At 37.5% G+C, this 13,324-nt stretch overlaps 1 protein-coding gene across 6 annotated transcripts in view; it reads left to right on the forward strand.

Moving 5' to 3' along the window:
- LOC121316074 (lysosomal-trafficking regulator-like) overlaps positions 1-11,796 on the forward strand; it is a 134,780-nt gene extending 122,984 nt beyond the window's left edge. For all 6 annotated transcript variants that reach the window (XM_041250816.1, XM_041250818.1, XM_041250819.1 and 3 more), the window contains 7 exons: positions 128-264; positions 832-930; positions 2,771-2,910; positions 3,410-3,507; positions 4,063-4,219; positions 6,632-6,703; positions 9,234-11,796. In XM_041250816.1, the coding sequence (XP_041106750.1) occupies positions 128-264; positions 832-930; positions 2,771-2,910; positions 3,410-3,507; positions 4,063-4,219; positions 6,632-6,703; positions 9,234-9,369 (839 nt within the window). In that variant the 3' untranslated portion in view covers positions 9,370-11,796. The remainder of the gene's footprint in view (positions 1-127; positions 265-831; positions 931-2,770; positions 2,911-3,409; positions 3,508-4,062; positions 4,220-6,631; positions 6,704-9,233) is intronic.
- The last annotated feature ends 1,528 nt before the right edge of the window (positions 11,797-13,324 follow it).

A 13,324-nucleotide genomic window follows, 5' to 3' on the forward strand; every position in this document is an offset into this window, starting at 1 on the left:
GATGAGTTCACTTCTTTATAAGTGTGCTGTATTCCAACCTAGATAGCAGTCCTCTTACTGTAGCTGAAAGGAACTGTCCTGTTAATGCTGTCCTCTCACATTGTAATGTTGCCCTTTGCCTTTGCAGGTGTCCGCAGCATGCACAGCACTGACATCCAGTGGTCAGCCATTCTGAGTTGGGGTTATGCTGATAACATGCTGCGACTGAAAAGCAAACAAAGCGAACCACCTGTCAATTTCATCCAGTGTTCCCCGCTCCACCAGGTGAGAATTCACTCAGGATCTTGGTATCCCTGAATAGATAATCGTCCACTCTTGACATGATTTTAATGAGCATGAAGTCTCACTATTGTAGAGGTACTGCAAAATGATATACATGTGTATTTGATCCTGCCTTCATGGTAACAGGTATCACATGTTGGATCAGTATTCGCATTGCGTTACCATTGCAGAAAACTATTTCTGGGTGTAAAATGAAGAACAAATATCCCTCATCCCAGCACTTATTAGTCACTAGCTAGTTATAAGGGAATACTTACAAAGGGGAAACTAATTGCACAGTGTTCTCTAATGTTTTTAATTCGTTTATGGCAAGTGTTAATAAGGACTTGAAAAACATGGCATTAACTACATTGATTAAAAACTCAAGGAAGACAGTTTACAAAAACACTGACCACAGCACCCTCTTGTGTTGTGCAGCAAAAGCGCAAAGTATGTCCAGTATTACTAACTGTGTATTTTAAGGCTGGATTAGTCTGCGGCGGGGACCGCACCCTAGATATTTGTAAATCAGTTATGAGGTAAATGAATGCTTTTCGCTTCTGATTTTAGGTTACAAGTTGCGCGTGGGTGCCTGATAGCTGCCAGCTGTTCACTGGAAGTAAATGCGGAGTAATCACAGCTTACAGAAACAGATTTACAAACACCACGGTAGGTACATTTCACTGGACTAGCTTCAACATTTCTGAAACTTTTTGCATTGGCATTTTTTACAAAAAGGTATACCACATATTATAAGTTAGGGTGACCTACTGGCACCTCTGATCTGTTACTTGTATCCTTGAGAGGGTGTATTTATGTCACATAGATACCATTTCATGTCTACATTAAGTAAGTAAAAGAAGAGTTGTATATTATTTATTCATTTTAATTTGCAGCACTATAACGCGGCTCTTGGGGGGGCACACAATATGAGCGTTATAAACGGGAGGGGGTGGGGGGCACCACGGGACACATAACAGCACACATCTGACTAAAATACAAAATAAAATAACTCCCTCTCTATAATGCATATATAAGGAATCAAAAATGAAACTTTCTGTGAATTAACCATGCATAAAGCACCATGTAATCAACGCTATATTTTTTACAAAAAAAAAAAAAAAAAAAAAAACATACCAAATAGCATTCCCACTCATGGATTTTGCATTTTATTTAGCAGTTTTTAAACTATAAATAGCCTGGCTAAACAGCAGTCGGGAGTTCAGTTCAAAGCGACAGACAAACAAACCAATTGCCAGAAGGAGAGCAGGTTGAGAGAGGGGAAGAGGGAATGGGCTCGCCCCAGGTTCAGCTGCCGGAGCAGGGCTGAAGCGAAGCTGAAGCGTCTCGTCTCCCAGAGAAAGCCGCAGCTTCTTGCAACAAAAAAGTAAATACATTAGGAAAGATAACCACGTAATAGGCCTAATATTTATTTAGCTATAAAACAAGTGCTGAATAAGATGTCTGTGTTATAAAGTGCCAGCGCAGCTTTTCTTCAGTTCAGATAATGTATCAAAATGGAGAGACAGAAACAAACGTTAGACTGAGAAGTTGTTTACAGTTTAAACAACATTGTTACTGTATTTACTGTAGAAATATTGCATGAATCACTAGTATAGGGAATTGGGGGGTGTGCTGTAGGAGCGTTATATGAGGCTTGTTATAACCGAGAGCCTTATAGCGAGGAAGTACTGTAGTGGGAGCTGGAAACAAAAATCAATCCCTCCTCAGGTCAATAAAATGCAGTTGGAGTGCCCCATGTGTAATGGTAATTGTGGTGAGGGCGGGATACATCAAAAGGGAGAGACCGTAAAACATCAGGCCTTGGAAGGGTTCAGTTTTCAGAAATAGAACAAAAAATATTAAGGTGTCAGATGTCTGTGCACCAGCGTATTTTATAACTTCCAAGAGTTCTGGTTCAATGCATATTAACGTTAGCGTCTATGGCCAATTATGACCTCTTTCTAGATGCCGTAGGCCACCCCAAAATACCACAAGCACCAGAAGACTCATGAATCAAGGATTTCCACATTTTCCTAATAATGGTGCTGCCTTTGAGTTCCTGCTGATGGTTTACTGCCCTGTATTTACTGTTGCTTTAATTTGTTCAGGGTTGCTTGAATGGCCCTAACACATTTATATGTTAACAGTATGAACTTAGAATGCTGGACTTCCATTTGGGTAAACTACTATACTGTTAAGAGAAGGAATCACCTGCAAATTTGAATTACTTCACGCCTTGATCGTGGAATAACATTCAAAAGGACCTCTAAAAATAAAAGCAATTTTAAAGTTTAATGGCTCTGTTAATGTTGAAGTGTTTTGAAGGTGCGCTCTTGTGATGTCTTTATGATTTCATCCTTAAATCCCTCATGTTTAACTTCACACTGCTTGTTTACCAATGGGGGGTGGAACGTGACTCGAAAGCCAAAAAAAAGTATATTTTTGGTTTCTTTTCACTGAAAATCTGATTACATTTCTCACATGATATGTTTTTTCCTCTTCTCAGCCTTCAGAAGTGGAAGTGGAATCAGAGATGCACTTGTATGGACACACAGCGGAGGTCACCAACCTCTTTGTGTGCAAACCTTACAGCATCCTGATTAGCGTCAGCAAAGACGGGACCTGCATCATATGGGATTTGAACAGGTGCACAAATATAAGTCATTCAACATTGTACTTTGAGAACAACACTGAAATGGCATAGGGGTTAAGTAAATACTTTACACCATCTAAATTGTCTGTATGTCAGTATGTATTTCGTAGACTTGATCTTTTCCAACCACCGAATAAGTGGAATTTCTAACATGAAATGGTTTGAGAAAAATGACCACAAGTGGTGTGTAGCTGTATTTTCTGTCCCCTCTGTGGATCATGTTTTTATGTTATTTTTAATTTTGTAGCGGGGGCATAAATGACAGCTGTGCATTCTCCAGTTGTTCCAGTGGTTGAAAAATAATGTTAGTTAGTAAGCCTGGCAAGTAATTATATAAGCAGAAACTGCAATGTAGAGTGATGGAGAACACACATACCAGGGTAAGAAGTTAAATATGAAAAAAAGGAGATATTGTAAACTTGCTCTTTATATCAGACAGTAACCTCCTATAGCTGGAACACAATATTAATATTGTCTTTTGTTTGTTTGCAGGCTCTGTTACGTTCAAAGTCTTACTGGGCACAAAAGTCCTGTGACAGCTGTTTCAGCCAGTGAAACCACAGGAGACATTGCTACTGTGTGCGATTCAGGTGATTTGGAGGGAGGTGGAATGTGTGTGCACTAGCTTGTTGATGCAAAAATTGAATAAATATAAAGCGCGCCAGAAGGCACAATGAATTCATGCTCCAGCCCTTCGAGGCTTGGGTTTTAATTCGGTGTAGGTCCCAAGTTCAATGAGTTATCTGTGGTTGTTTTAATGGACTGTAGTCCACATCACAAAACCAACACACAACTAGCCCACTCACTTAAAAATAAATAAATAAAATCTGTGAATGACACTTTCCTTGTATTTATTGTAAACTCACCAACCCACTATTCCAACAAAAAGAAATGTAAAAAATATGGATTACTCTTGTTCTTTCATAGCAAATTACTGTATTCAAATTATATTATGAGATGGGCTCTACTGTATTTGTCTGTTGAACATGACTGCCCTCATTACTGTAATATCAAGCACATTATCATGTAGCATTTTTCTGAGGACATAAAAATTTAAAGATTGCTTTCAGTGACTAGAAGTTGGCTTTGTTTTGCTGCTGTTTATCTTTGTATTAATTGCTATGTGTCTGACCACTGTTTTGCAGTTGGCGGAGGCAGTGATTTGCGTCTCTGGACGGTGAACGGTGACCTCATAGGACACGTCCACTGCAGGGAAATCATTTGCTCAGTGGCCTTCTCTAACCAGCCTGAGGGAGTGTCCGTCAATGTGATTGCTGGGGGACTAGAAAATGGAGTTGTGAGGTAAAAAAAATAAAATCTGCCGTTTTTTTTTTTTACATTTTTCTGTACTAGATTAACTAGAAAACTGTAATTGCACAAAATATTCAGATAGTTAATTAGTCTAATGCTTCTTAGATCAAGTGACATAATGAGCATTGTTTATATATGGGTTGTTGTCATGCTGAAAGGTAAACTTCCGTCCCAGTTCCACTTTCTTGCAGAGGGCAGCAGGTTTTTCTCAAGGGCTTCTCTGTACTTTGCTCCATTCATTTTCCCTTCTATCCTGACATTGGCCTCTTGGTACCCTCAGATCAGTCTCCTTGTTGCTTGGTCATCGAGTTTGGAGGGATGTCCTGATCTAGGCAGGGTCTTGGTGGTGCCATACACCTTCCACTTCTTAATAATCGTCTTGACTGTGCTCCAAGGGATATTCAAGGCATTTTATATTTTTTTTATACCCATCCCCTGATCATTTCCTTTCACCAACTTTGTCCCGGAGTTCTTTTGAAAGCACCTTGGTGCTTAGTGAGTCTTTGCTTTGAAATGCACTACCCAGCAGAGGGAACGTACAGGGACTGCTGAATTTCTCCTGAAATCATGTGAATCACTACAATTTAACACAGGTGGAGGCCACTTAACTTGCTGTGTGATTTTGAAGGCGACTGGTTACAACTGAGTTAATTTAGGATTGCTATTACAAGGGGGGTGGACACTTATCCAACCAAGCTATTTCAGTTTTTATTTTTTATTAATTTTCTACAGATTTCTGGAATATTTTTTTCACTTGGAAGTTGTGGAGTAGGATGTGTAGACAGATGAAAAGTCGAACTATTTTAATGCATTTTAATTCCAGGGTATAAGGCAACAAAAGGGGGTGTAGACTTTCTATAGGCACTGTGTGTGTGTGTGTGTGTGTGTGTGTGTGTGTGTGTGTGTGTGTGTATATATGTATATATGTGTGTATATATATATATATATATATATATATATATATATATATATATATATATATAGTCACCTTTTTTGCTCGCCACACAGGCTCTCACGGGTTCTTCTCCCTTCTAAATCACGACCCAACACACAGGATTGTACTGAAACAGCACTCACGCGCACTTTAAATAAACACAAAATGAAACAAACACAAAACAAACACCTAGCTCCTATCTGGAGCACTAAATAAACATTCTCCAGGAACCTAACTACTATCCCGGACAGCTAAGCTGTTTACCGGTCCCCAAAACAACAAACTTTCAAAGGTTTCACACAGTATCGTACTTCAATACGACTGCTCTCTCTCACACACACACACACACACACACACACACACACACACAGTCGGGCTCTTCTCTCCGCAGCAGCCTGGAACAGACTGGTTGCCTTTCTTAAATAAACAACAAAACAATTACACAATTAAACCCCATAACACCCAAATGTGCATTCTCACATGGTTTTTAGCAGGGAAGGATTTTAACCCCCTCCCTGCTATCTCACTATATATATATATATATATATATATATATATATATATATATATATATATATATATATATATATATAAGCAAATGCATTTCAATATTATTTTTAAGTACTTTTTATTATACGCAATCAAACTTTGCATGTTTCATAAGGTACTTTTAATAAGAAATGTAATGCAGTAATATAGTATATGCAGCACACAAGGCAACCAGCTATCGATGAATCCTGAATGAAGTCATTTGTAGAAAAACTCATCTGTCGTTCTCTCCAGCAAATTGGTTGTGACCCATACCCTGCCTGGCAACAGACACATCAAGATTAAGTCTAATTATGAGTGGAGGAGGCTAGCTGCAAACTTGTATCATGTAGCCAGTATAAGTACAGTAAAACTAGACAGAGTGTGAGTGAAGGTGGAATACACACAGAATCCCAGCCATTTTGAGGCTACAGAAAAATCTAAATTGAGTGAGATTCTGCCATGTTAATCAATAGCATTACAGTAGAACTTGGAAAACATGACGTAAGGTTCGAAAACGTATGGAACAGGTGCTAGAGGCTAATCAGAACCCACCCGCAATACACGGCTATCACAGATAAGTATGGTATACTTTTTTTTTTTTTTTTTTACTGTTACAAAATTACACGTAGCCTTAACCGTAGTAGGCTCTTATGACAAGCCGCCACTGTTGCATATACTGTGTGCTGTATTACTTCTACTTTGAAACCGCTAGTGATTTTTCCACAACCATTTAACTTCATGTTAACAAGTCATTCGATCAGTTGTTCCATTCCCGTACACGCTGCCACAGGGATGTTTAGTTTTTATTTATGAATGCTACCTGTTCTGCTTCTCCACATAATGAAAATGGTTGTAATGCCACACCTTTATCTGAAAGTATTTATTTTTATTTGTGTTTGTTATATATGTTTGTCTTTATGAAACTTTTTCTATTTCAGATTGTGGAGCACATGGGATCTGAAACCGGTTCGAGAAATTACTTTCCCTAAATCAAACAGGCCTGTTGTTAGGTATGTCCTTTTTTTTTTTTTTTTTTTTTTTTTAAATGCTTTTTAAAGCTAGTTGAACTGAAATTACCCCAAACACATTACCATAAGTACAAAAACCCAGCAGTGGTGGGTGACTTGACAAGTAAATTGCTCTGGTAGGGCATGTTTTTTTAATATGGCAGGATAAGTACATATCCTTCTGCTTCTGCTTGTTTCTGTCTATTTAAAATAAAGCAGCTTTAAAGATTTAAGTGGAGTCCTCATAATGTGACTGTGTAATAAGCATCTTTATGATTGAGGGGTATATCAGCAGACTGTTAAAGCTTAGGCAGAATCCTTGAATTGGTGTCCATTCCTATAAATAATCAAGTCGTGCTTTACTAGGGAACTTTTTTTTTTATTGTTAACCAGAATTTATAATTAAGTTTTATTAATATAATGTGGGATGAGATTTCGGTTTGTTTGGATCAACAAAATGACTTTTCTTCAGAAAAGTTCACTGCTCTCTGTTCCCCAGGGAGTATGAACGTACCGGTACATTCTCCAACTTTTAAACTTGAATTACTGAGCCTACAAAACCCCTGATCACATAATATTGTAACACTAGGTTTCTGTAACACCTTTTAATGGTCTCTTGCACCCTCTGCCAGATATTGACTGGATTACATATAAATAAAGCCAGTCACAAACATGTCAACAATGTTTGTAAACCAGCGATAATCGCTCAGTGAGAAAGAAGTATTACTGATACACTTGAATTCAATTTCCGATTTAAATTCGAATACATATAATTCTTCCACTGAATCGGATGTCAGTTAGTGTGTCAGTGAAGACATAAGCGAAGAATATTTACCATCCTCATCAAGTGACAGCGAAGAGGCGGCGCCAAGCTCTGTGCATTGCTCCTTGCATCAAGGAGTATCATACCCTGAAGCATTAGACACACTCACTCCCTCTGCCCCCACAAACTGTTTACCCAGATAATTATTTATTTAGTTATCTCTCTCTCTCTCTCTAGTTTTTTGTTAGGATGTGTTGTTGTGATTGTTCCATAAAATGTATTGGTTTATTTATTTTATAATAAAAATGATTTGTCTGTATTTCATCAGTGTTCATTACATATATACAAACATATAGCTTTCAGCTGGTTTGTACGCTATACTCATACTAATCAAGCGCATGCAGTAGACAGAAAAAAAAACTCTTTCCCGTAGGATCAGCAGGGCATTTTAGAACTCACTACTCAAAGTTTTAAAGTAAACCTTTAAGCCCCAGACAGGATTAACTGTTCCATTTTGCCACAAAGCCATCCTCTCAGCTTTTATGTACATCTAGAGCTAACTATAAGTATATACACCAATGCCACCTTCTGGACATAATTAAACTTAACAGCTCCTTGAAATTATCAACTTTTAAAAGCAGTCAACTTTGTATTAACGTCATTCAAATGTCAATTAGATAATGATGATTTGGATTCATTATCCACACATATAAAATCAAAGGTAGATGAATGTTGCATTAACTTTGATGTACAATTATAAGAAATAAACAGGGACATGTATCAAGTTCGACCAACACAGTGCAAAGTAGCGCTCTGCCGCAGCACAAATTTGACCCCATCCTGAATGTATTAACAGGCCAAAACTAATGAGGCATGGTGTAAGCTGCAACATTTAAATGCTTAAATGTGCTGCACCAGTGCTCTAAATGGGCTACCGGTAGCACAGATTAACAGACTAATCTAAAAAACAGCGCCTCTCCTCCAAATGGGCTTCGTCAATTGAACAATAGGTAGATAATTTGGAGAGCTAGAAATGACACTTCAAAATGGGCTAACCTGTGTTTTTAGTAAAATGTACAGGTTTTAACCCACTAAAGCCTGAGTAGCTCATCTAGAGGGCAGAAATGCCCCGTGTTGATGACGTGTCTTGTTATTATATGACAGATAAAAACAAATATGCATAATGAAAAGGATAACTTAATGAACCAAGTTTATTATATGACGAATACAAACAATTGTACATAATGAAATAGCCGGTATCAAGCTATCATTTAAAAAAGGGTAATGCAGACCCTAAATACTGTCCCTTCTTCTCAGTACTCTCCCTGGATTGCTCAGGATGGTTAGGAGCCTGCAATCTCCATCGTAAGAAATACAGTGTGACTGCTGCCATAATGCTCTTTCCTATCATGTTTTCTGACTTTTTCTTTGCACCCAAATAAGACCCAAATTTCTGACTTATTTGTGGACTGTTTTAGAGCTGGCACAGCTGTTCTGCCGCTTCATAAATCTAATTTTAATATCACAGACTTAATTTACAAATGAGCCCCACCTACAGTTTGCCGATTAAGGCTTGACACAGCTAATGAGTGGTGGAGCGCATTTCATGGTGCGCACATTTTGGCATTGCTGACACAGCCAGCATAAACTCGGGCGTTATGGCCTTAATGCCTTTGCAAATATTAACTTGTTGTTTTGTATTGTCGTTATCTTGTTGTTTTGTATTGTTTTTAACTTGTTGTTTTGTGGTGTTGTATTTCCTCTCTGCAGCCTCACCTACTCCTGCGACGGACACCACCTGTACACTGCGAACAGTGAGGGAACAGTGATAGCTTGGTGCCGCAGGGACCAGCAGAGGATGAAGCTGCCCATGTTCTACTCATTCCTCAGCAGCTACGCAGCCTGATGACACCGACAGAGGAAAACTACCGTCAGAGACAGCTCTGGAGCACTTATCTTGGGAGAATGACCATCAATATGCATTAAATAAAATGTTGGCTTTTAAGGAAAAAAAAATAAAGATGTTATGTGCATTAAGCTTGAGCATTGAATAGCCCCTGTGCATTTTTTTTTTTTTTACGTTTACATTCAGGGCAGCAAAAACAGTGCAGAGTTTTAGACCAGGAAGTGCATATACCTTGTGCTAGAAGAAAAAACTTGCGCTCTATTTGAAATTTAATGGGTGACAGGACCTGGCAAATATATGTGGATGAGACTGTGTATCAGCCTACAGTTTATTGTTTTGTTTCTCCTTGAGCGACGGGCAAAAGTTAGCTTATATTTAGTTATTGTATTCTACATGTATCTAGATGCCTTTGTTGCTTTATGACTGGCTGTAGTCTACACATGTGTGTGTGTGTGTGTGATGTTCGTCCTCGAACCCACTGAATGTCAGTTACAGAAATAAATATATGTAAAAAAAAAAAAAAAAAAAAAAATACCTCCTAAATCTTGTAAAAAAAAAAAAAAAAAAAAAAGAATGAACCTTTGTATGACAGCCATGGATTTTCTTTTTCTTTTACTCTTTATGGTCACTTAAAACTAAAACCAGCAGCTGGGAGGTAAAGCAGGAATACAGTATTCATACCCTTTCTACAAGTTTAACCATTTACTTCTAGATGGTATATTATGTTAGCATTGAAGATAAATTATTAACTAAATGTTCTTCTCTGGTGTGCTGCATGGAAGTGTCATTAGTTCTCACTGGACTGTCAGAATGTCTGTGATGTGTGTTGATACCCAATGACATTAAAAGCAGTCAACATGCGATGAGTGATTATAAACTATTCAAGGTGCCTCTGGTGTCCTTGGTTTATCTCAGGCTTGTATTTCTTGAGGGGAACCCTGAATTTAGATATACAGACACCTGCAAACCAACCTCTCCTTCGGGTTTATGTGAAATATATAACTTTATATTATAACTATCCGAGAAGTATATATGGACTGGTTTGAGTGATCTGGCATAACGTGACATTAAACGGGAGTTTGTAAAGTGCTAGGTGACGGGCTTGTACCATGAAAGCAAGCCTTAAATACACCCTCTGAAAACTGGCAGGTCAGCAGTAGCAAATAATCTAGCAACTCGGAGAAGGGTAGTGGACCGTCTTCATGAATATTAGTAGCAGTTCCTAACCAAAGTCGCACTATCAAAAAATAAAAAAACACGACTGCTTACTGTACTGATAATCTGCTCACTAATCAGAGGTCTTACTACATTTGCAAAATACTTTACAGTATGTAGTCCCAATGTGACCCTCTAGGTAGAAGAGAAGTTTGTTTTTTTGCCATTCTTGCTTTCAGATTTGTTCTTTTAAAGCACATTCTGATACCAAACAGATTTGAAAAAAGGTTATAGCAATGCTACATAATAATAATAATCTTTTGTAAAGAGACTTTTTTTTCCCCTTTGGTTGCAGTCATTTCAAAGAGTTTAAAGTGTTATATTTGTAGTCTTTCCTACCAGCTGTTAATTTTCTGTAGTGAGCCAGTTATTGATATGGAAAGTGTCAAACATGCTCTTTTTACAAACGTGTAGAAGCAGAATAAACTGGAGAAGGCCAGGTCATCTGTATTCTCTTTTTTTTTTTTCTTTTTAAATTAGAGGCTTTGATTCCGCTCTCAGCGGGGGTATTTGATGCTGTCTCTGCTCTATTGTGTGAGCAGGCTTTTAAAGAGCAATACAAAAAGATCACAGATGTATCATATTAAACAATTATGCAAAAACAGAGGGAAGATTTTTTATTATTATTATTATTTATATGCGAACCATAAATAACTATATAATTATAGGATAGAGTGAATGGATTAATATAAGCCAGTGCTGTGCTTTCATCCAATGTGATTTATGTGAAATGCTAGTTATGTGCAATGTAAAATAAAAAGAAGGAAAGACAGTGACAGTGCAACCAATGCCCTTTCTCTGATGTTTACAATTTAACGTTTCAGTGAATTGGTCTTTGGAACCAATTTGATTATTGTTCATAAACAGGTGCAGTACAAACATGCATTTTCCTTTGTTTTCTTGCATAAAGTAAAATTATATTACCTACATTTTCCAAATAACCATCAGCTGCAAGTATTTTTGTTCTCTGTGTAAATGTGAGAGGGGTTTGTATGTTGTCACCATAGGTATCTGAAAGTTTTTTTGTTTGTTTGTTTTTTACTTAATTATACTTCGATGTGAAATATGTAAACTAATTATGTCTTCATTACAAATTCATAAGGCTGTTTTTACTCCCTAGTGCTGGGGCTTGGGGGTACATTCTTTTTTTTTATTATTTTGTACGTATGTATGTACAAAATACAACTGATAGAAATGTTATTAAAAATGTATAACTGAATTAGTGAGAACATGTGTGTCTTCTTTCCTTCAGTAAAATCCTCATTGTTGCAGTCCCTAAGTGGCTCACCAGGTAAAAGCACAGCCATGTGGTGTGCAAGGTGAGTCATACAGCCAAGTGGAGCGCAGCTTTGCAACCTGCCATTCAGTACAGTATACATGTTGAATTGGAAAGTCTTCTAGTAAGTATTAATATGTTAGTGATGTCTTGCTCCCTGTTATTTTTTTATTTCTGTTTTTGCACTGAATCTAAAGAATCTCCAAATTTTACAAGCATATATATTTTTTAAAAAAGCTCAATTTAATTGATACAAAAAATTAGTTATTTTCTTAAAATTGTAATAAATATTTACACTCCCAGGCTATAGTTGTTCTGAGAGTATGTGAGCGTCCTCTGTTCTCACAAGCCTGAAGCTGAATCACTTTTACACCGAGCAATCCAGAGCAGAGGTGGGTGGGCCAGGCTATAGCTCTTGTACTTTAATTTGTTTGAGACAAAGTGCTATCACTTTAAGGGCCCGATTTACAAAACTATAAAGAGTAAGTAGCGGGGTTCCGAAAAATATAGCGTTACACATCCAAGTGTTGCTACAACTGTTTAAATAACGTACCTGTAATTTTGTCTCTTACTTTTTAACATCCTGACAACCTTTTACACGCAAAGTTAGTTTCAAAACTTTTTTCAAAATGACTGCTGTAGTGCACTGGGGTTTGAGATCTGTCCTCTAAATCACTGCAGGAAGAGCGATTTCAAAAAAAACAAAAAACAAAACAAACATAAGTGCTCTGGCTTTTCTGTTCCGTACCACATCATGGATCGTTATTACTGTTACCTGTTTGGCAATGTAGGCAATAATCCTTACACTAGCAATGCACTAGTGGCCGTTTTGAAAAGAGCTTTAAAACAGACTTTAAAGTTATAAGTGTAAAAAGTTGCCAGGGTGTTGACAATGAAAAGAACAATTACAGGCACATTATTTATACAGTTGTAGGAACATGTGGGGGATGTATAAAGCTATATTTTTTGGAACCCTGCTACTTACTGGTTAAGTACTGTTTTTAAGGATTTTTTTTGTTCATAAAACCTTTTTCAACTGTTTGAAAAATCAGAATAAACTTCTAACCCTCTCCAGCACTTAAAACAGACCTCAGCCTGGAATGAATTGCCTGCTGTACTGTAAGGATGAATGTACAATGCAAATGATGTACACACAATGTTTGTTCATAATTCAAACTTGTATTTTTCTATGTTTTGGAACCAAAAGCAAGTACTGTATAGTAAGCAAAACAGCTAATGACTCTATTTGACTATCCCTGCAACCATTAGTTTGCTTTAAACTTGTGTGGCACAGTTAGTGTATGGACTTTATTATGGTTGCTTTTTTGGTATGTTTATTCTCCTACATTTTGCTGTATTTTTTACTCTTTTTAGAGTAATTGGCCCTGTTTGAGGAAGTGGCATGCTAGCTCCTTCTTCTGCAAGGTGACAAGCAAGGCAGGTAGCAAGGACAGCCAGAAGCTA

Source organism: Polyodon spathula, chromosome 5 (assembly GCF_017654505.1).
Source record: "Polyodon spathula isolate WHYD16114869_AA chromosome 5, ASM1765450v1, whole genome shotgun sequence".
In the NCBI taxonomy this organism is placed as follows: Eukaryota; Metazoa; Chordata; class Actinopteri; order Acipenseriformes; family Polyodontidae; genus Polyodon; species Polyodon spathula.